The following is a 22,330-nucleotide window of genomic DNA, read 5'->3' as shown; positions in this document are numbered from 1 at the left end:
TCTGCTCTGTCAGCTATAGATGGACTTGTGCTAGTAATTTCACTTTGCCCTCCTACCCCAACAGGAACTTTAGTGTGATTGTGTTTGTCGGGTGATTTTGATCTAATTTGAAATACAGTGTTGAATTTAGAAATATTTTTATTTTAGCAAAAATACATGTAATATATTAAAAAAAATAAAACCAAACCCATTGCCGCTGAGTCGATTCCAACTCAGAGCAACCCTATAAGACAGGGTAGAACTGCCCCATGTGGTTTCCAAGGAGCACCTGGTGGATTTGAACTGCCAGCCTTTTGGTTAGCAGCCATAACTCTTAACCATCGTGTCACCAGGGTTTCCGATATCATAGAATCAAACCAAACAAAAGCACCCACCAACTATGTATGTTTCAACTTACGGGCAATATGTTCTAACTGCTTTTATAAACTCTGGCCTAAAATGTTGCCATTTTTAAAAAGCTGTATTGTAATTTGGGCTTACTGTGTGATCTGCCTTTTTAATTAGATAATTGTGAGCATTTTGAAAAGATGAAATCTTGGTTCCAGTGATTGAAAGTAAAGATCAAAATGTTGATTTCACTTTTACACTGCAGCAAAGGAGCTAAATTGATTTTGGAATACAGAGAATGTAAAATATCATATGTATTAAGTTCATGTCCTTTTAAAAAATTGTTTTCTGTAGGTTTTGTTAACTAAGTAAACGTATTCCAGTTTCCATCTAGTTTCATGGCATTATAGAGATAATTCATGAAAAAGCAGGGAGAATTTTTTTTTAATTGCTACAACAAATTTCTTTGATGTAAAAATCTACATTAACATTATTTTAATTTTAACAACCTTAAAAGTCGTCTCTTTCCTTCATCTTTCTTCCTTCAAACTTTTCTTCCTGTACTCAGTGATAACATGGGGGCATATATTAGGAACCATTTATTTTATTTTGTTTCATCTTCATTTTTTTTGTTGTTGTTTTTACCATTTCACTCCTTCAGGGATTGTTCGCGTAGAGCAAAAGAATAACACTTTTTTTGACATGAACATCTTTGAAGATGGGCCTTATGAAGTTGGTGGAGAGAATAACCATGACGAAAGTCTAGTTCCTGTTCCTGCCAACAGTTATTTAGGTAGGAATGAGCGCTGTGTGGTACTCTCCTCCCAGGGCCCACAGGACCTTGGGCTCCTTAGGTTCAGAACTAGGTGGAGCTAGGGGCCCCTGGCTGCATTTGCAAGAATTTGATTTAAACCTTAGTGATTCTGAGGTTACCTGACTGGTGTTTAGAATCCTTCAGATAATAGGTGGGGAGAAACCTCTTATCTCCTAAAATTGTCCATCCCCCTACTTGGAAGCCCATCTCCTGAGCTAATGGTGGCCTCTGTAACCTGAAACGGCCATTCATGCAGCCACGATAGAACGCAAGAATGTTCGCATTACACCGAGCTGCCTTTCCTCGCCCTTCAACGCCTCTTTGTAGAGATTCTCTTAAGAGCTACATTCATAAAGTAACTCTTAAGTGGCAGTTCAAGACCTCTGGGTCCTTACTCTGTGATTGCGGGTCTCTTAAGGTTGACCTCGTTTCTGGATTGGGGCCCCCATGTCACAGAGCCCCCGGTGGGTGGCATGGGGGCTTTCTGGCTGAGGCTGCACAGAATTGCTAAAGCAGCTTTGAGGACACCCAGACTGCGCCTAAGTGCCAACTCCTTAACTCCTAAGGCTTGTTTGCATTACTAATGGGTGTCCTAAATTATTCATATGCATTATGATAATTACAAAAAGGCTTTTAAAAGCTTTAATTCTTGGTATGAGTTGACATAAAGAATAATTACTGTGCATTTCTTGGAAAAAAATGTAAAAAGTCTCCCAAACTTAAATAGTAACCTGTTAAAAAAAAAAGAGAGAAAAGTACCCATAAGCTTAGAGAGATTACTGGAACTATGGAAGGTGAAAAAGGAAAAAACAGTTATAGATATGAATTATTCTAAACAATGTCTTAGTAAATATACTCTGAAACAATTGTTCTAATTGTGTAAATATGTATGAAGCACACTGTTAAATGTAAAAAATTTTTTTCAGCATCCTGCCCTTCCCTGCCCCATTAAAACTTGGCATAAGATATGGAAGATGGAAGAGAAAAATTATGCTTAATTATTAAGCACCAACTGTGTGCTACAAGTCAGGCACTACATTCAGCATTTCTCATATCTTATTTAATCTTCCCAACAATGCAATAGATATTATTGTCCCTTTTTTGCCAGTGAGAAAAACTGCAGCTTAGATTAATTTCTTAGTCCAAGGTCACACAGTAATCTCTCAGCCAATGACAAAAATACTCATGAGAGTGACGGGAAGAGCAGGGGAAGCAACTGGGTGTGTGAATGGAATGTTAGTGGTCTTGTGGGGCAGGAAGGGAACTTGGGTGAGCAGTTTGCAGTCTCAATTATTTAACATGGTTTTCAAGGTAAAATCTTTTTCCAGGTAAATATTATCAACACACCAATATTTTATTTGAATATATTTCAACAGACAGCCTCTCTCTCTGCAAATACATTATTCAGAGACTATTTTTGTGATGAAAAGTATTTTATTTTAATTGTTCTGGTCGAGAAACCAACACTTTGGTCTTCAAGATCGATGCCCAGGGATTTTATAACCATAGTTGCTGATAGAACATGTTAAAGTAGAAAACATTTTTATGAAACACATTTGCCACTTTTAGAATGAATTTTCTCAAAAGCAGATGCCTGAAAAAAAATCAGGTTCTCATTGTTACGTTTTGGTTGTCCATACTGTCTGTGAATCTGTCATTTCAAAAGATCAGTGGGTCTTAGGGATAAAACCATCTGCTGGAGGTTTTGGAAGCCAGCAAAGATCACAGCTTACTGACGCAATGGTGGCCTCATCCTTTGGTGAGAACCGTGACAGCCGTCCTTGCCTATTACCAAGCATAATTTTTTTTTCAATCTCTTCCATCCCGTGCATGCATACAGGCCTGCTGTTTTTGACCAGCGTCTCCTATACAGATCCTGATCAGTTTGTTTATAAAACACAGCCTCCCAGAGAGCAGCCTGACACATCCCCTGATGTGATGATGAATAGCTACCTAGGTTTGTGACCTCTGAGATGACAAATAAATTGTCTTGGTCATGGTCATTTAAAAAAAAAAAAACTGTTTGATCCATACAGAGCATAAATCTTTTTATTTTTCTATCTCATTTCAAGTGCAGCACACACAAAGCATACCATGGTTGAAGCTCTGCTGCCAGATGGTTTTCAGAGCTGGAGTAGATTAGATCACCCTATTCTAAACTTGTAGCTCATCATATTTTTCATCTTACTTCACAATTTGAGAACTGCAACAGTAGTGGTGACGTTTTTCATAAATAAAGCCCAATAAAAGGGGTGAGCTTACATTATTCTGTACCTGCTTCACCTTTATGTAGAAAGATGTACTCGATTTGAATGGGCACTTATATTTGTTCTCTGCCAAATCTCAGTATTTGTCATCTCAATCCTACCGAATAACTTACAATTAAGTGTACTAATAGTTTTTTGCCCTCTGAACAAGAACATAATTGAGACCAGTGACAACTTACTCACCACTATTGTTTATACTAGGGTCTCAAATACTATATATTACCAATCATGGTTTCGTTTGCACGTTTGTGTTTGAGAACTGAGTTGGTCCAAAATAATGAAGTGCTATCTATGGTATATTAATGACGTTAGCATTGATCTTGCCCATTTACCAAGGAGACAGTTACCAAGGAGATGGGTGAATATGGAAGCTATTCATGAATCAAATGCTAATCATTATAGCAGACCCTTATAACATGAACTCGATTGCACTGCGAGTCAAATATCGCTCTCTGTATTTGATGTAACTTCCCCACAATATGTCTAGTTTGATCTCCTTTTATCGCAGTTTCAGGATTAAAATGGGGATCAAATTGATTCTTAGTACAGCATGAATGTTATGATTCAAGTTACGCAAATGCTAAACAGCATAGATACTTTTTTTTTAAAGTCTTAATATCCATAGAAAGCGGTGAAATAGCTATGCAACCCTGTACTTGTGTCAAATCCCTGAGCTCCATAACTCATTCATGTTATAAATATGATAGTCGGTTGAAGGGCCCAGGAGATGGGTGGGAAGCGAGAGGAAAAGGTAACGATGGTGTCACCAATGTCAGGAACCTCCTGAAATACAAGATTGATGTGAGAGACTGCATTTTCTTTTTCTAGGCTTTTCTCTGGACTCAGGGAAAGGTATTGTTTCTAAAGATGACATCACGTTTGTATCTGGTGCTCCGAGAGCCAATCACAGCGGAGCTGTGGTTCTGTTAAAAAGGGACATGAAGTCTACACATCTTCTCCCTGAGCACATATTTGATGGGGAAGGTCTGGCCTCTTCGTTTGGCTATGACGTGGCAGTGGTGGACCTCAACAAAGATGGGTAAGAACATCTTGGGTTATTTTATATGGCAATTCATCATTTCTTTGCCTGGCCTCTGTAAATCTTGATAACAGCCTTCTTTTCAGGTTAGTTGGTTCAAAGAATTACTTTGCTGCTAGATTTTTACCATCCCGTCACATATTCATCACTCGTATGATGTCATTACCCTTCCTAAGGTGTAGGATGACATTTTCAGCATTCAGATTTTGCTTATGTCTTGGGATTATGGGTCCATGAGAATTAAAATTCAAAAAAAGAAATTAACCCTACATAGTGACCCCTACGTGGTGCTGTTCAGTGGTTTCTTAAGGGGCTATCGGAGCATCCAGAATATCCTATTGAAAGTAGGGATGGGTGATAACAGTCAATTCATAGCTCTGTGGCTATTGGTGCCAGTTTGGGTGGGGTGGTAGAATCTTTCCTGGAAGTCCCACCGCACTGCAATTGTAATTTAGGGAACTAGATTTGAGTTCTTACCCTCAGTACCTTTCTTTTGGCATTTATTAGAGGCTACCTTGGATTTTTATTCTTTGATTTTTTTCAGCTTTTAATTGATAAGCCATAACTCCTATATTTGAAGTTCTTTCCACCATATCTCTTTGTCTTTACTATCTGGCCTGGTATTATTTTTTCTAAGCTTGCTGATATTTTAGCTGATGATTCACAATTCTTCCTCTAATTATGTTTTTAAGGTGGCAAGATATAGTTATTGGAGCCCCACAGTATTTTGATAGAGGTGGAGAAGTTGGAGGTGCAGTGTATGTCTACATTAACCAGCAAGGCAGGTGGAATAATGTCAAGCCAATTCGTCTCAATGGAACCAAAGATTCTATGTTTGGCATTGCAGTCAAAAATATTGGCGATATTAATCAAGATGGCTATCCAGGTAGATAATAGATTGTGAAGTAGTGATGATGTGTAGATGGATTATTTGGTTGTCTAAAATAACGAGTGTTTATGGCATTTTGTTTTAAAACATTATATTGGGATGTTTTAAATATGTAATGTTTGTCAAATGTGGTGTTGTCTACAGATATTGCAGTTGGAGCTCCTTATGATGGTATGGGAAAGGTTTTTATCTATCATGGGTCCGCAAATGGAATAAATACCAAACCAACACAGGTAACCCAATAACGTGGATTTTTTGTTGCCTTGTAATGGAGTATTTATGTTTAAGTGGATTGTTACGCTAATCATGTTTTATTTACTAATCTACAATAGTATGAATTTTTTAAAACGTATTACTAGGGGATAACTTGGAAATAGATATAAACGCAATGACCTACTTATTTTAATGATGGAATTTCTTAAATCAGAAATCAAAGTAATCCAAGGTAAAAGACCCTGACAGGATAAGGAGATGGAAATGTGATATGCTTCCTTTAGCAGCATACTAAATAGAGGTGAAACCAGGCAAATGACATAGATGCTTATAATTATGTGAGAAATTCAAGCACCAAAAATTAAAAATTACTTTTGAGAAAAATAAGACATTTAGAGGTCAGGTAGGGGGATTCAGTTTGAAATATCCTGATTGACTTAATACAGTACACCACTTCTTCAAAAACTGGCTCTTTTATCCTTTGAGGTACTATGTAAATCAGATGACTTGTATGAAATAAAATATCTGAAGTGTTAGGTCCTATATGTATGTATTTGTTTATAAGTTTATTCTAATTTATTTGTAAGTGCATTCTTAAAGTTCAGTTCCAAAGAAACTTGCATGTCTTTTTCAAAGCATAGATAAGAAGCTCACGTTGATGGCTCACTGTCCACTCTGATGCCCTGGTCGTTTCAGGTTCTCAAGGGCAGATCACCTTACTTTGGATATTCAATTGCTGGAAATATGGACCTTGATAGAAATTCCTACCCTGACGTCGCTGTTGGTTCCCTTTCAGATTCAGTAACTGTTTTCAGGTGTGTTATCTCTGATTTAACTTAAGCATGTTCAATAATCAGGTTACACTGAAATTTTTACATTTTGGGTTGAAATTACTGAAATCTAATGCCTATATGTCAAAGGCCAAGATCTGTGTGGATTTTTAAGCTCTTTTTGTTTTTGTTTTGGAGGATAGTGTAAAAACTTACTTTGGAAAATCTTGCTAAATTTGAACAAATTAAGGGATACGTCAGAATTAGAACTCTTTAGAAATATATTTTTTTAAAACTTTATTAGAATGAACTATGTTTACATGTAAAATTTGACAGTACCAAGAACATGAAAAATAAAACAAACATCCCATATAATTCACCATCCATTATTGAACTCTGAAATTGTGGTTTACAGTCTTCTAGTTGTTTATTTTCTGTGCATGTAGATGTGCATTTTTGAAAATTGAGATAATGTAGATTGTTTTATACCCTGCTTTTGCCAATTTATAATGCATAATGGGTTTTTTTCCACGTCGTCGAGTTCTTTTCCAAATGAAGTTAACTGCTCTTATCCGTCATCACATAGTTTATTTAGCCAGCTGTTGGGTGCTGTCAAGTCAGTTCCTACTCGTAGCGACCCCATGTACAACAGGACAAACGCTGCGGGCCCTGTGCCATCCTCACGACCGTTGCTGTGCTTGAGCCCCTTGTTGCAGCAGCTGTGTCAGTCCATCTCGTTGGGGGTCGTCTCTCTCTCACTGACCCTCTACTTTAGCCAATTGCTGTGCTATTATTGGGCACTCATATTGCTTTCCAGATATTTTTGTTTTTGTTGTTTTTGCCTCAATGCACAAAACTCTGGTAAACATCCTTACTTTTGTTCATGCCCTTGATGACTTCCTTAATGATAAATTTCTAAAACAAATTGCTGAGCTGAAGGATGTGTGCGTTTTAAGACTTTTGACTCAGATTCACCAAAATGACCTTCAACAGTTTGTATTCCCATCAGCTGTACTTGGATCTCCTTTCCCAATGGTTTCATTATTGCTGGAAATCATCATTAAATTTGTTTTGTTTAATTTTAAAAGTAGCATATTTTTGTTTAAAAAAAAGTTAAAAATATAAAATTGTAGAAGGTGCAAGTTCCCCAATATCCCCATTTTCCACTGAACAACTTTTAAGAGTTTTGTGTACTTCCTGGGTATCATCAAATGCACCTACCCATTGCTTTCAAGTTTGTTCCGACTCATAGCAACCCCCGTGAGACAGAGTAGAGCTGCTGCCATAGAATTTCCAAGGCTGTAATCTTTATGGAAACAGACTGCCACAGCTTTGTCCCCCGGAGCCGCTGGTAGGTTAGCAGCACGTTAACCATTTACACCACTCAGGGACTCCGACCTAACTTTAATCAGTTAAATATTTGCTTCTCTGTGTGTAATTGACATTTTAATACCCTTATTTTAAGGTCTTCATAAGTAGGTTGATGATAAACCTTGTAAACTTGTTCTTTCTTTTCCTCATCTATAGTAGTAAATTTCAAAATCCTTGAACTTAATATGACAAGAGGGGAACCAATTCTTTTACTTTACAAATGAGGAAGCTGAGGCTCAGGTTTGTTAGGTGACTTGCTGAGCTCCTAAGGCTGGATCCTGAGAGAACAAGAGCTGCTACCCAAATCTTCCCAACTTCAGTCCGGGGTGTTTTCCTTACTAAATCATGCTGTTAGTACTTTAGGGTAGTTAGTAAAGTATGTCAATTAAACAGGAGATAGCTGAGCCAGTCAAATTTGCTTCATAGCCCTGTGTTGAAAGACAAGTTTTCACTGATTCATTTATACTGTCTTCAGAATTGTGTGTGTGGGTATTGTATGCTTAAAAAACAGAAATAAAAATAGGTTTTAGGCAGAAGTATGTGTTAAAATATTTTCTTTTCAAATTTAGGCCACACTAGAACACTTTCTGCAGTATCTGTGATACACTGATTTTAAAATATTTCTGAATGTTTGCCTTTTAAGTAGGGTCTCAAAACTTAAGAGTTGACAATGTACCTAAATGCAGAACAGAATTTCAAATTCTCATGGAATCTAGACTTTCTGGAGCCATGGAGGATGGATGAGCCCCCCAAAACTATTGCCCTGAGATAATCTTTAAACCAAAAATATTCCCTCAAAGTCTCCTTAAAACCAAACAGTAGTTTAGCTTAACTAGTAAAGAATGTCTGCCTTGAGCATTGTGCTCTTTTAAGATCTATCTATGGGTCAAACTAACAATGGCAACTCAAATAGATAGTAACTTTAGGGGGCAATGAGTTTATGTTAATGGGGCAGGAACAACTCAGAAAAGGTGAGTGAGCATAGTTGCACAACTCAAAGAATATTATCAATGTCACCAAATTGTACATCTAGAAAGTATTGAATTAGTGTATGTTTTGCTATGTATATTCTTAGTAACAACAACAAAAATAAAATAACTTTTAAAAATGTATCTAGTTAGTATTTTAGAAACTAACAGGTGGCTAATATGAAATAAAAAATAGAAAGGTTAACAACTGAGATAAAGGGAAATAAACAGGATCAGTATTTACCTATTTTATTGGCTCCTGCCTTCACCTTAAATAAAAAAAACCCAAACCCAGTGCCGTCGAGTCGATTCCGACTCATAGCGACCCTATAGGACAGAGTAGAACTGCCCCATAGAGCTTCCAAGGAGCGCCTGGCGGATCGTTTTTCACTCATGCTGTCTCTAGCTTACCAGTAGATTGATCCCAGAAGTTGGAGCTAGCTGTTTGGGACATGATATACATTTTCCTATAGAAACACTATCCCTGAAGGTGGCTGGTTGGGTTTATTGCAAGCCCACCAGAGTCAGTGTAACCGAAACCATGCGGTAATGAAACCATAGAGCCTATTCTAAGTTCTGGCTGAAAAGTGTTGAAGGTGAGAGGTGAGGCAGCATCTCCCCATCCCACCCCATACCCCGATCTGCCGTACGCTGGCATTTCTTATGCCTGTGGCAGAGGTTGGCCATTGGTGGTCCTTTTGGCTGTAGAGAGTAGGGGAGAATATGAACACTAACATGTACGGGAGAGAAAAGGTGTTTATGTGCTGAGAAAGGGTAAAGGTGTGGGATTTCAGCTTCTTGCGTGTTTGTAGGTTTGGTTATGCAGAGCAGAGATGGGACTCCCATGGGAAAGGTTAAGGGGTTTAAGGTTTTGCTTACAGAGTTATAGTTGCACATAGAAAAGTTGTAGTAAATTCTGGCAGCAGGCAAAGATTTAAGGTTAAGGATGGGAGGTTCCGAGGAAGGATAAGGAAGAAGGAAGGGCAAATGTTTGTAAGATGGAGACTTAAGTCAAAGATTGCCTGTATACTAAAATTCATGTGTATGTAGAAACCTGATAGTTAACATCCCAGGCATTAAGCGTATTTTGCATAACCTTTTTTTGGAGGGTATTTTGGCATTATCACTCATAATTTAAAGTGCACATATTTTTTGACTCAGAAATTCTGCTTCTAGAAATTTACCTTACAACTAAACTCAAATGTGTGCAACAATGTATGCACAAGAATGTTTGCCACAGCAGAAAGCCTGGAAACAACATAAATGTCTCCCAAGTAAGGATGTTGATACAATACACCACCACCAGCTATGAGAACAATGAAGTAGATCCCAGTGAAGAGATTTGAGATCTCTGAAAAGTTAACAGATGGGGGGAGGGGGACAGAATAAGCATAAAAAGCTTCCATGTTTTGAAATTTTATGTTTATTTTTAAATGTTTAATTTTAGATATAATAGTAATAGAAACACGTGCGCTATGGTATGTCCCTGGAAGACTGCTTGGGGGTTTGTGTGGGGACAACCATATAATATTTGCTTTAAAACTGAAAATTTTGCATGTTCCCATATTGCTTTTAATTTTAAAACTCTAGTATTAAACTTATAAATGATTATATAATTTTTATAAATAATTTTATAAGTTTTAATATAAATATTGCATGACCAGGTTCTAAATTATATTTGTTAGGAGTTATTTTCTTTAGCAGTGGAGGGAAAAAAAATCACACGTGCAAAGATTTTTTTCCTGTGGTTTTTAACATCTACTAGGTAGCTAAAAGTAGCCCTAGTGGTGCAGTGGTTAAGCACTGGGCTGCTAAGCAAAAGGCTGATGGTTCGAACTCACCAGCCTCTTGGCTGGAGAAAGGTGTGACAGTCTGATTCTGTAAAGATTACAGCCTTGGAAACCCTATAGGGCAGTTCTTCTCTGTCCTGTAGGGTCACTATGAGTTGGAATTGACTCCGCAGCAACAGGTTTAGGTAGATAAGGATGCAATGTAGTATGTGAATTTGTCTTATATTGAAGGTAACAAGTCAGAGCATTTTTTTTTTTAACTCTTTTGTCTCCAGAGCTCGTCCTGTGATTAATATTCAGAAAACCATCACAGTAACACCTGACAAAATTGATCTCAGCAAGAAAATGTCTTGTGCAGCGCCTAGTGGGATATGGTGAGCGTTGTGCTATTACCATGTAGTTCTCTGCAGTTTCACACCTCTGCTTTATGATGACCCTGTTGCCCGAGGAGCCACAGGGAAGATTAAAAGAGAGCTGGGCAAAGGGAAGAGGAATCTGCCAAGTGAATATATAACATTTTACTCCTCGCTGGGCTGTTGGGGGGCATTCGAGAGCTGGGGAAACGTGTTGGGTTTTTCCTACTGCAATTACACGTCTTTTAAGAAATATGTGTTTGGTTTTATACAGCCTCAAGGTTAAAGCCTGTTTTGAGTATACTGCTAAACCCACTGGTTATAATCCTTCCATAGGTAAGTACCCAGAACTTTTTGCAAAATATTTTCTTTTGGCCAGGTTGAAAGTTCTGCCTAAATAACAGAAAAAGAGATCTGCCATGTCCAAAATGGTTTCGTGAAGTCTTTTTCTTAAAAAAAAAAATTAAGTACATGTGTTGTCTCTCCTTTAATCAGGAGGGTATAGCATAGAGGGGAAAAAAATCTCTCCTTCTGGTTCCCATTTGAATTTTCCAGAGCAGATGGTTAGGACAGAATGTCTTGGAAAAGCACTTATTTGTTACCACAACCATTTCCTCAATTTCTGTCTTTGAAAGCCATTGTGGAAAATCGGGTTTGTGGTTGTGAGGTGGTGGGTGGTAGTTGTAGAAGAGTGCCTGTAGGAGCCTGACTACAGCACGGAGTAGGTGCCAGTTTATATGCCCTTCATTCTCCCATTCCCTCCCTAAGAGGCCCCTGTGGCCTGGAACACCCAAGCTGGGTCCCCAAGCAAGTGCAGGCCCCTGGTGGAAGTTGACGGCTGACCTTCAGAGTTCAGAGGCCTGGGCTCTGCTCCTGGTTTCAGCTTTGATGCTGACTGACCCTACAACACAGGGCAGCAAGACCCTTAACGTTTGAGTTTTTGTTTTCCCATCAGTTAAAGTGTTGAATGGTAATTCCTGCACATGTTTGTGGTGGGATCAAACGAGATGATGTGGTGAAAGCAGTTTGTAATTTATGAAGTGTTACTCTGCTTGCACTCTTTAAAGGGGATTTTTGCTTCCATGTTTTGAAATTTTATGTTTATTTTTATGTTTAATTTTAGATATAATCGTAATAGAAACACATACACTATGGTATGTCCCTGGAAGACTGCTTGGGGATTTGTGTGGGGACAACCATATAATATTTGCTTTAAAACTGAAAATTTTACATGTTCCCATATTGCTTTTAATTTTAAAACTCTAGTATTAAACTTACAAATAATTGTATAATTTTTATAAATAATTTTATAAGTTTTAATTTTAATATAAATACTGCATGACCAGGTTCTAAATTATATTTGTTAGGAGTTATTTTCTTTAGCAGTGGAGGGAAAAAAAATCACACGTGCAAAGATTTTTTTCCTGTGGTTTTTAACATCTACTAGGTAGCTAAAAGTAGCCCTAGTGGTGCAGTGGTTAAGCACTGGGCTGCTAAGCAAAAGGCTGATGGTTCGAACTCACCAGCCTCTTGGCTGGAGAAAGGTGTGACAGTCTGATTCTGTAAAGATTACAGCCTTGGAAACCCTATAGGGCAGTTCTTCTCTGTCCTGTAGGGTCACTATGAGTTGGAATTGATTCCACAGCAACAGGTTTAGGTAGATAAGGATGCAATGTAGTGTGTGAATTTGTCTGAAATTTTGAGAGTGTTTTTTAAATGATGCTCTGGTGGTGCACATGGCTAACGTGCTTGGCTGCTAACCAGAAGATTGCCGATTTCAGTCCAGCCAGAGGTGCCTCTTGGAGCCCTGGTGGTGCAGTGGTTAAGCGTTGGGCTGCTAACCAAAAGGCCAGCAGTTCGAATCCACCAGCCACTCTTTGGAAGCCCTACGGGGCAGTTCTACTCTGTCCGGTAGGGTCACTATGAGTTGGAATCGACTCCACGGCAATGGGTTTTAGAGGTGCTTCTGAGGAGAGACCTGGGGATCTACTTCCCAAAAAATCAGTCACTGAAAACCCCACGGAGCACAGTTCCACTCTGACAAACACAAGGTCACAGTGAGTCAGAGTCAACCTGACAACAGCTGGTTAATTATACTCTAACGATAGTGAGTGTAACTGAAGTCTGTTATCAACTGGACAAATTGGTTCCTCTGGTATGTTTTAGTAGCAGCCTCACCTCTTCAGGTGTCAGCCACCTGATCCAGCTCCAGGGCTGAGGCCAGTGCATGGGAATTTTTCAAAAAATCTTTTTCTCAAAGAGGAAACTAAAAGAACAATAGGATTTCCGTCCTGGGTCTTCCCCATGAACCATGCAGCTTAGTATTGTGGTGTTTTATACCAAGGGAAACTTTGTACCCGGGTGGGGTTGTTCTGCTGTTTTTATGTGTTTTTCAGTCCTTACCACACCTTGAGGTAATGAGTTCTCTTAAGCTCCCCACAGTTAATAGTGTCTAGTTTGCAGTAGGGCTCTGATTTGGAATGAGGTATTCCACCTACAAAATAGAAACGCAGTTAACTTCTGCCCAGCTTCTCCTTGTTATCGAAAGGACTGCTTTGTTGTCTTTATTAAAAGAAGTCCCTTTTAAAATCCCAGAGTTTGGCAAGTAAACCTGTCTTTACCCAATTCACACTTCCATATCTTTGAGCTGTAGTGTGCACGCTTAGCTTTCATCAGTCCAGACTTTAAGCTGTCCTTGCAGGTGGTTTCTTCATCTCCCTGGTCTTTGTTGGCCCCTGTCCTGCTGTACTGCATCTTCCTTGGGGGCTGTGGACCCCTGCACAATGCGTTCTTGGTGTAAATGTGTTACGCCTTTGTGCAAGGTGGAGCTGGGGCTTTTCACTTTGCTCTTTGATGTGGCCGACTTTTTCTCGAGTATAGATAGCAATTTTCTATGTGGCTTTAATGACAAGAAAATGTCGACTGTGACTCCCCAGGATGTATCATTCAGTATGGTTTGCATTGTTTTTACCTTACGCTTGCCCACTTGGATAAGAGGCTCTCACCATTATTTGGAAGTGGACTAGAGAAACGATGGTTCTTGGACTGGCCAGGGGAGCCATTTTTATTCTACTAGTCAGACTGTCATTTTTTCAAGCCACACTCAGTTTGACTATAGATGTGAAATTTCATCAGAGTGTTCCTTGTTTCTCCCCAAGTCAATCATTTGTATGTCATAAGTTACAAACTTTCCCCTAGCTTTAATGCAGCGTTTGACACCATGTATGAGTTTTCGGTTTTATGCTAATACCTTTATACTACAGAGTGACTCCGTTAACCAGGCATTTACTGATGGCCTGTTACCACGGGTAGAAGTTTTTTCTCTGGAGATATTCAGTGAAAACTCATTTTCATTGTCTGTGCTTCCACAGTGTTGGAAAATTCTATATGAAATAGAGCAGAACTTCCACAAAGCTGCATAAGTTAATATATCTAAAGTATCCCCCTAGTATCTGAGAATATGAGCTATTGTTTGACCAGGAATTTTAACTCAACAGGCCTTAGATGTAGTATTCCATACTTAGAGAGATTTATAATTGATCCTTAATGAGTCTTCTACTTGGCTTGCCCCTCTAAAGGTCAGCAGAGGTGGCTGGCAAGGATTTTTAGATGATGTGAACTGTCTGGAGGGTTAGGGAAGGTCAGAGTGGGTTTGGTAGATGAGCGGTTTTAATGCACACGCATCCTCCCCGACTTTTGCTGCCAGGGGCACTCAGCGTGTGAGCCTTCATCTGGTTCATTGTGAAGTTAGCAGGTCATCAATAAATGGACTATGTCAAGACGGCAGAGGGCCTAAAATGGGGAGCGTTCCACTTGGCAGTGGTGACATTTAAGAATTCTTTGGATGGACTCAGAAATTACTATTGAAACTGTCAGTATTTCTAAAATTTGGTTTTACACATCTGAATAGCTATTGTTTCAGTGTAAGAATAGTGTTTTTATGTGTATTTGTGTGTAGGAGCTGGTATGCAACCAGTTACTCCAACCTCCGTGTCCCTTTATTTATTCCTGCAAATCATATGTATTTGCAATTCCTGGGGAATATCATGGGGAACAAGACTGACGTGGCATGTCTTTGGCTTTGCTCCACCAGGGGATAAAAAAAGAAAAAAAAAAACCCATGTGTATTTAATAAATTTTTTTATTAGAGTAGACCTGTACTCCATAGGGTTTTCAATGGCTCGTTTTTCAGAAGTAGATCACCAGGCCTTTGTTTCAAGGCATCTCTGGGTAGATTCAAACTGCTAACCTTTTGGTTAGCAGCCAAGCACATTAACAGTTTGTACCACCCAGGGACTCCCCACTAGGGGATACACTCAGGCAGTTATAGCACAATAGGCTGAGTGTTGTGGTTAGAGAAATACAAAGTACTCTAGGATAACACAGGAGGGCTTCTTAGGGGAGGTGATGTCCCAGGTGGGAGGGAGGGCAGCAGGCTGAGGGAGGGAGTAGCTCCTGCAGAGGCCTAGAGGCAGGTGAAAACTTTGACATCACCACCATGGTTAGTTAGCATTTGTGACAGACTTAGAGGCGGGTGTCACCTCTGTCCCTCACGGTGTGGCCCTGGGCAGCTCACCGACCTTGCTGGGCCTCCATTTTTTTCATCTGCAATTAAAATAGGCACTTTTAACAGTCAGTCCTGACTCTGATGTGAATAGTAGCAAGTGGGTGGAACATTTTCTACGTTTTTTGTAGCAGATTTTTTTCCTCCAGGCTGACTTCTCTGGCCCTTTGCGCGCTTGTTTTGCTGTCTTGTCTGATGGTTAGTGAATGCTAAATGTATGTAAGTAATTCAAATCCCAGCCCACGAAAAACATAGTTAGCAGCTACATCCAGTGAACCAACAAAGGATGCATTCTGAAGTCAAGAAAACAAGATTTTGATCATCCAGACCCTGGCTTGCCTCCACGGTCCCTTAGGATATAGATAATCGAGGCAGGCTGTTAACGTCTAGAGCTATGGGGCTTGGAAGCACTAGGCCATTCAGGAGCCCTGGTGGCACAGTGGTTAAAAGATCGGCTGCTAACCAAAAGGTTGGCAGTTCGAGTCCACGAGTAGCTCCTTCAGAACTCTATGGGGCAGTCCTACTCTGTCCTATAGAGTCACTAAGGAGTCGGAATTGACTCAATGGCAATGGGTTTGGTTTTGGTTTTAGGGTGTTTAAGCACCAGACAGTTTGAAGAGAGTCAGTTTAGGCCCTTATAGAGTGTTGGACCCCCTCTAGTTAGCTTTAGTATTCTGTGAATAATTGAATTCAGCCAGAAAATGACTCTTAGTATTACTGACTCTGCTGAGAGGTTTTGACTTATTCTCGAGCTCCCCCAGGTGGCCTGATGAAAAGTTAACTTTGATACGTTGTTAACAGCAATGGGAGGGGAAGGACAGCTGTTGACATGTATATTAGCAGGAAATATGAAGAGAAACATTGGCAGTGGGAAAAAGTGTTCTACAAGAAGTTAAGAAAATATTTTTTAAAACTCAATATACTTACAGCTGAATTGTGCAAGAATGCACTAGAAGTTAATATGATTTTGTTAATTGTATTTAGTAATTGTGGGCACACTCGAAGCTGAAAAGGAAAGAAGGAAATCTGGGCTGTCGTCAAGAGTTCAGATTCGAAACCAAGGTTCTGAGCCCAAGTACTCTCAGCAACTCATTCTGAGTAGGCAGAAGCAGAAGGCGTGCATGGATGAGACCCTCTGGCTGCAGGTGAGGGCCGCCGGTGATCAAGTCAGTTTTTTAAAGAAGACAGAAGCTGGATTTTACATTGTCTATATGGATTTCTGAATTTTATTCTAGCCATCCATTATTTATTACAAAATAAAGCATTGTTTTAGACTTCCTCAATAGCATTCTTCAGTATCTCACTTTCTATATACTGCAGTTAACTATATCACTGCATACTTTCCAGGAAAATATCAGAGATAAACTGCGTCCCATTCCCATAACTGCTTCAGTAGAGATCCAAGAGTCTGGCTCTCGGAGACGAGTAAATTCACTTCCAGAAATTCCTCCAATTTTGAATTCAAATGAGCCTAAGACAGTCCACGCAGACGTAAGTCTTTCTGACTTTTGTTTTGTCTTTTTTTTGGCTGTATTATCATGCTAAATCAAATGTTTTTGAAGACAGTAGAACTAGTAATTTGCTTTAAAGGCCATTCGTTTGTATTAAATAAGCTTTTTAATATATACTGTGTCTGAGAAGATTTGTTTCCCAAATTAGCAGTGAGTATAGAAATGTGAGTTGGAACTGACTCTGCGGCAGTAGGTTTGGGTTTGTTTCTTTTTTGTTAGAAACATACAGATATGATTTGGAGCCAGGGAGTATTTTTCTCATTTTTTGGCTGTTGCAATTTATTGAGACTATATAGTTGGCAGAGTTTATTATTCTCACATCAAGTTTCTCCTGTAACTGCATGCGGAAAATACTTTGACCATTGAGAATATTGAAATGTAGAAAGCAAACTATTTGTTGTTAATCTGAACAAGGGCTAAGAAAATCAAAGAATATCAAAATCCAACAACACAGAAGATTATTAGCGATGAAATAGTTATCGAGTGCCTCAGGTAGCCTAAGTAACCTTAGAAAGAAAAACTTATATCATCTGGCTTGTTGGACACCTCATATGAATTGGGGTCTATTTGCAAGGGTTTAGGGTGGCAGGGAGGCAAGTTTAGGATAGGAGTGGTGGCATCTTGATTTGGCAAATGTCTAAAATCTGGTGGTGCTGGAATATCTGCCCCGGGGCTCTTGGATCACCGATGTAGCTTTTCAGAAGAAAGGCCTCGCTGTGTTAGGCTTAGGAGGTGACGTGTAAATCTATGGGAGGCAAGTTTAGGATAGGAGTGGTGGCATCTTGATTTGGCAAATGTCTAAAATCTGGTGGTGCTGGAATGTCTGCCCCGGGGCTCTTGGATCACCGATGTAGCTTTTCAGAAGAAAGGCCTCGCTGTGTTAGGCTTAGGAGGTGACGTGTAAATCTATACTTGTTGGTTGTTATTACCACCAAACATAGTTCCTTATACTTTGTAGACCCTCGGTGTTTGTATTATTTATTGTTACCACATTAGTATTTCTTGTGAACATTTCCAGGGCCATAGCCATGTTAAACATAACAAGACACTTTTCCTAATTGTTTGTCCATGTGATTATTGCACAGTTAACATTGTGCTAAGCACTCCCTGTCATTTCCTTTCCTGACCTTAAGCTCTGTTTCTGCATTTTTACAATGCAGCTGATAATAGTATATTCCTCAGAGGTCTGTTGTAGGAATTAAATGAGTTGAAATATGTAACAATGCTACCTGGCATCATCATCGTTAATAATTCTTAACAATAGCCCTGTAAATAGGATGACAGTATTCCCATGTTACCTGATGAAACCTAGACTCTGAAAGGTTAAATGACTTGCCCAAAGCCACACACACACAGCTCAGTAAGTGACAGAGCCAAGTCTGGAACACAGATCCAGGTGGCTGCAGGGCTCATGGTCTTTACTGCCCCATGTTGCCCGCCTGCCCCTGCCAAAGTGTACTTAAAGCACAGTTTTCTTAAAGGGCTGAATAGGAATTAGATGCATGGCAAGGTATCTTTGAAATTTGAATTCGCCCAGTGACCTTGACGTGCAGGGAAATGAACTCTATGGAAACAGCCAGTGACCTGTTTAGACGCCTTTCTAAACTCTGAGTGGTGTTAAAAAAAAAACAAAAAACCAACCCCACTGCCCTCAAGTCAATCCTGACTCATAGCGACCCTATAGGACAGAGTAGAACTGCCTGATAGAGTTTCCAAGGAGCGCCTGGCAGATTCAAACTGCCAACCTCTTGGTTAGCAGCACTATCCCACCAGGGTTTCCAAGTGGTGTTAAATACACTAATTTTGTTTCCCTACAGGTACACTTCTTAAAAGAAGGGTGTGGAAGCGACAATGTGTGTAATAGCAACCTTAAACTGGAATATAAGTTCTGTACCCGAGAAGGAAGTCAAGACAAATTTTCTTATTTACCAATGTAAGAATCGCTCTGTGACGACAGCAGAATGACTCTGGCTTTGCTATGGTTTTCTGTTAAGAAACAGTTACTAAAAATGTATTGAGGACTTTGATGTTTCTTTCTTGTTTTTTATAGTCAAAAAGGTGTACCAGAGCTAGTTCTAAAAGATCAGAAGGATATTGCTTTAGAAATAACAGTGACAAACAGCCCTTCCAATCCAAGGAATCCCACAAACGATGGTGATGACGCTCATGAGGCTAAACTCATCGCAACATTTCCGGACACCCTGACTTATTCTGCATATAGAGAACTGAGGTCTTTCCCTGTAAGTATTTTTAGAGGCCAGCTGGTGGAAGAAATCCACCATACTGTGGCATACTGAGGCCATACTGTATGGCCAATGAATATATTGTGACCTAGTCCATTCTTCTCTTATAGGAGAAACAGCTGAGTTGTGTTGCCAACCAAAATGGCTCGCAAGCAGACTGTGAGCTTGGAAATCCTTTTAAAAGAAATTCCAACGTAGGTGACACTTCCACATATTTTATTTTACAGTTTTAAATACTATTACAGTACAGATATGTTTGGCCTGTGTTAACAGCTATTTGTATTTTCTAGGTGACTTTTTATTTGATTTTAAGTACGACAGAGGTCACCTTTGACACCACAGATCTGGATATTAATCTGAAGTTGGAAACGTAAGAGTTATTTTAGTCTTTCCATTCACTATGATTTCATGAAAACGCAGGCAGTCGATGAATTGGCTCTGATCTAGCTCATAAAAGGAGTGTAATTGTAATAAGAAAACTGACTGTTAAAATAAAACCCCATTGTTTCCTTTTCATTTCAGAACAAGCAATCAAGATAATTTGGCCTCAATTACAGCTAAAGCAAAAGTGGTTATTGAACTGCTTTTATCGGTCTCTGGGTAAGTGTTTGTATTTAGCATAACAAATCAATGTTTGAAAGAACCATTTACAATCCTCACTAAAACTGGTGTTTTTTTAATTTAACAGAGTTGCTAAACCTTCTCAGGTGTATTTTGGAGGTACAGTTGTGGGTGAGCAAGCTATGAAATCTGAAGACGAAGTGGGAAGTTTAATAGAGTATGAGTTCAGCGTAAGTTGGAGCAGAGTTCCGTTGGTCCTGTTATTATTCCAGAAGCTAGCATATACTATGTATGGTCTTGAATATGTAAATTTAATAAATAATATTTATAAATAACTAAACATTATAAAGGAGCCTGGGTGGTGCAGGATTAAGAGCTACAGCTGCTAACCAAAAGGTCAGCAGTTTGAATCTACCAGCTGCTCTTTGGAAATCCAATGGAGCAGTTCTGCTCTGTCCTGTAGGGTCACTATTAGTTGGAATCAGCTTGACAGCAGTGGGTTTTTTGGAAGCATTATAAACAAGTGTTTAGTTAAAAATTGGTTTGCTGGGGGAGGAACAACTCAGAAAAGGAGGGTGAGAGTGGTTGTGTAACTCAAAGAATGTAATCAGTGTCGCTGAATTGTACATGTAGAAACTGCTGAATTTGTGTATGTTTTGCTGTGCATGTTCTCAAATAGGGCTTGTCCAGAACCCAGTTTATCTTGGTTTTTTTCTCTAAGTTAGAGTTTTAATATATACATTGTGTAGAAATACTTGATTTTTCTACCTAGAGTCTATAAAACAAAGAAAAATCTTAAAAATTCATAACTCGTGTGGGTTTGGCTCAAATCACCTTTCTGAAAGCATAGTGACCATTGAAATGAAACTCTGAAACAGTAGGAATGGACCTGCCCCTGACTCCAGCAAGACAGAGAAGCTGAATTCTACCCTATGTGTCTCTTAACACTAAAGTCAGCAGTGTGAGTTAATAGCGGTGGTTATGAATCTCTGTACAGGTGTGGCTGAAAAGAAGTCTGTGGGTTCAGGAGTGAGGCTTTACACAAAGAGAGCTCTTCTTCTTACTTTGGGTTCTGCTGCAGGAAGTTGCTTCTTTCCTAGCTTGGTCTTATAGATTCATGACTGTCATATGGTTTTACTCAAAGTCTCTTGGTTGTTAACGCAAGTCTCCCTGGGTAGTAGAGGACAGAGGCCCCTTCATTTCTCAGAGGGTGGGGTTTTCCTGAAGTAGGTTGGGGTACTGCCTCAGCACAGGCTTCCTCACCTGCTGAGCAGGTAAATACGGAGCAACTCACAAACATACACATGCCTTTGCCCATTACCCTGGGTATGTGGAGAATGTAGCATACCTAGAGTGCCAATTCTATTGCACATGGCAGCTTTTCCGGATCGAGTTAGCAATCATTTCTCTTTGTATTTTTTTCCAGTCCATCTTAAAACATTTAACGCACTTTATTAAGATGTAATCCACATGCCATATAATTCACTTATTTAAAGTGTACAGTTGAAAGGTTTTTAGTATATTCACAGAGTTATGCAACCATCAATACAACCTAATTTTAAGCATTTTCATCACCACAAAAAGAAGTCCCGTATCCATTAGCAGTCATTCCACATTCTCCACACCCTCCTCCCAGCCCTGGGCAATCACTAATCTACTTTCTGTCTCTTTGATCTTACTAAAAACAAAAAATTTATTGACAAGAACGTTTAAGCACAAATCTCTATTTTGAATACCCTATATATGGTCCAGGAAACCTTGGCGACATAGTGGTTAAGAGCTACGACTGCTAACCAAAAGTCGGTGGTTTGAATCCACCAGGCACTCCTTGGAAGCCATATGGGGCAGTTCTACTCTGTCCTATAAGGTTGCAATGAGTCAGAATCGACTTGAGGGCAATGGGTATACATAGTCCTGGTGGTCCAGTGGTTAAGAGCTACAGCTGCTAATCGAAAGGTCAGTAGTTCAAATCCACCAAGCTGCTCCTTGGAAACCTATGGGACAGTTCTACTCTGTCCTGTAGGGTGGCTATGAGTCGGAATCAACTCCATGGCAGCAGGTTTTTTGTTTTTTTGGGTTTATTTGGTATATATAGTTCATTTTTGGGTCTGTGCTTTTATGTAGGATTATGTCAAATATTTTGGCTTTTTTCTCTTGGCAATAGGAGCTTCTACTTAATTTTGCATTTAAAGAATTACACTGAGATAATGTGTATTATTTTCTAACAGGTAATTAACTTAGGCAAACCTCTTAAAAACCTCGGTACAGCAACCCTGAATATTCAGTGGCCAAAAGAAATCAGCAATGGCAAATGGTTGCTTTATTTGGTGAAAGTAGAATCCAAAGGATTGGAAAAAATAGGCTGTGAGCCACCAAGTGAAATAAACTTCCTGAAGCTAAAGGTATGTCAGCAGACTTAGCCAATGTCTCCATAGACATGAATAAGAGAAGACAACTTTTGAGGGAAAAGTCATCACTCTTACTTAGAAACCGGCATTCTGAAATGTTGAGTTTTTCTTCGGTGTCACAATTTTTCTTTTTTAGTTGAGTAACCAAGTCAGATTGAGGAGTTCTTGCTGATTGGCGACCATCCTGGCACATAAGGCAGAGTGCCTCAGTGCTTGTTGAGGCCAATGACATTTTCTGAAGT

The 22,330-nt window shown here is 39.4% G+C and overlaps 1 protein-coding gene across 2 annotated transcripts in view; it reads left to right on the top strand.

Annotated features, from left to right (window-relative positions):
• ITGA6 (integrin subunit alpha 6) overlaps positions 1-22,330 on the top strand; it is an 87,216-nt gene that overhangs the window by 44,795 nt on the left and 20,091 nt on the right. For both annotated transcript variants that reach the window (XM_010602825.3, XM_010602826.3), the window contains exons 5-20: positions 989-1,120; positions 4,237-4,447; positions 5,140-5,333; positions 5,481-5,569; positions 6,246-6,364; positions 10,724-10,822; positions 11,076-11,137; positions 16,350-16,510; positions 16,713-16,856; positions 18,694-18,809; positions 18,927-19,116; positions 19,230-19,313; positions 19,410-19,489; positions 19,642-19,719; positions 19,808-19,910; positions 21,909-22,082. In XM_010602825.3, coding sequence (XP_010601127.1) covers positions 989-1,120; positions 4,237-4,447; positions 5,140-5,333; positions 5,481-5,569; positions 6,246-6,364; positions 10,724-10,822; positions 11,076-11,137; positions 16,350-16,510; positions 16,713-16,856; positions 18,694-18,809; positions 18,927-19,116; positions 19,230-19,313; positions 19,410-19,489; positions 19,642-19,719; positions 19,808-19,910; positions 21,909-22,082 — 2,036 coding nt within the window. The remainder of the gene's footprint in view (positions 1-988; positions 1,121-4,236; positions 4,448-5,139; positions 5,334-5,480; positions 5,570-6,245; positions 6,365-10,723; positions 10,823-11,075; positions 11,138-16,349; positions 16,511-16,712; positions 16,857-18,693; positions 18,810-18,926; positions 19,117-19,229; positions 19,314-19,409; positions 19,490-19,641; positions 19,720-19,807; positions 19,911-21,908; positions 22,083-22,330) is intronic.

Source organism: Loxodonta africana, chromosome 6 (assembly GCF_030014295.1).
Source record: "Loxodonta africana isolate mLoxAfr1 chromosome 6, mLoxAfr1.hap2, whole genome shotgun sequence".
NCBI classification, from domain to species: domain Eukaryota; kingdom Metazoa; phylum Chordata; class Mammalia; order Proboscidea; family Elephantidae; genus Loxodonta; species Loxodonta africana.
The sequence above is the reverse complement of the archived record's forward strand: the minus strand, read 5'-3'. Positions and strand labels throughout refer to the sequence as shown.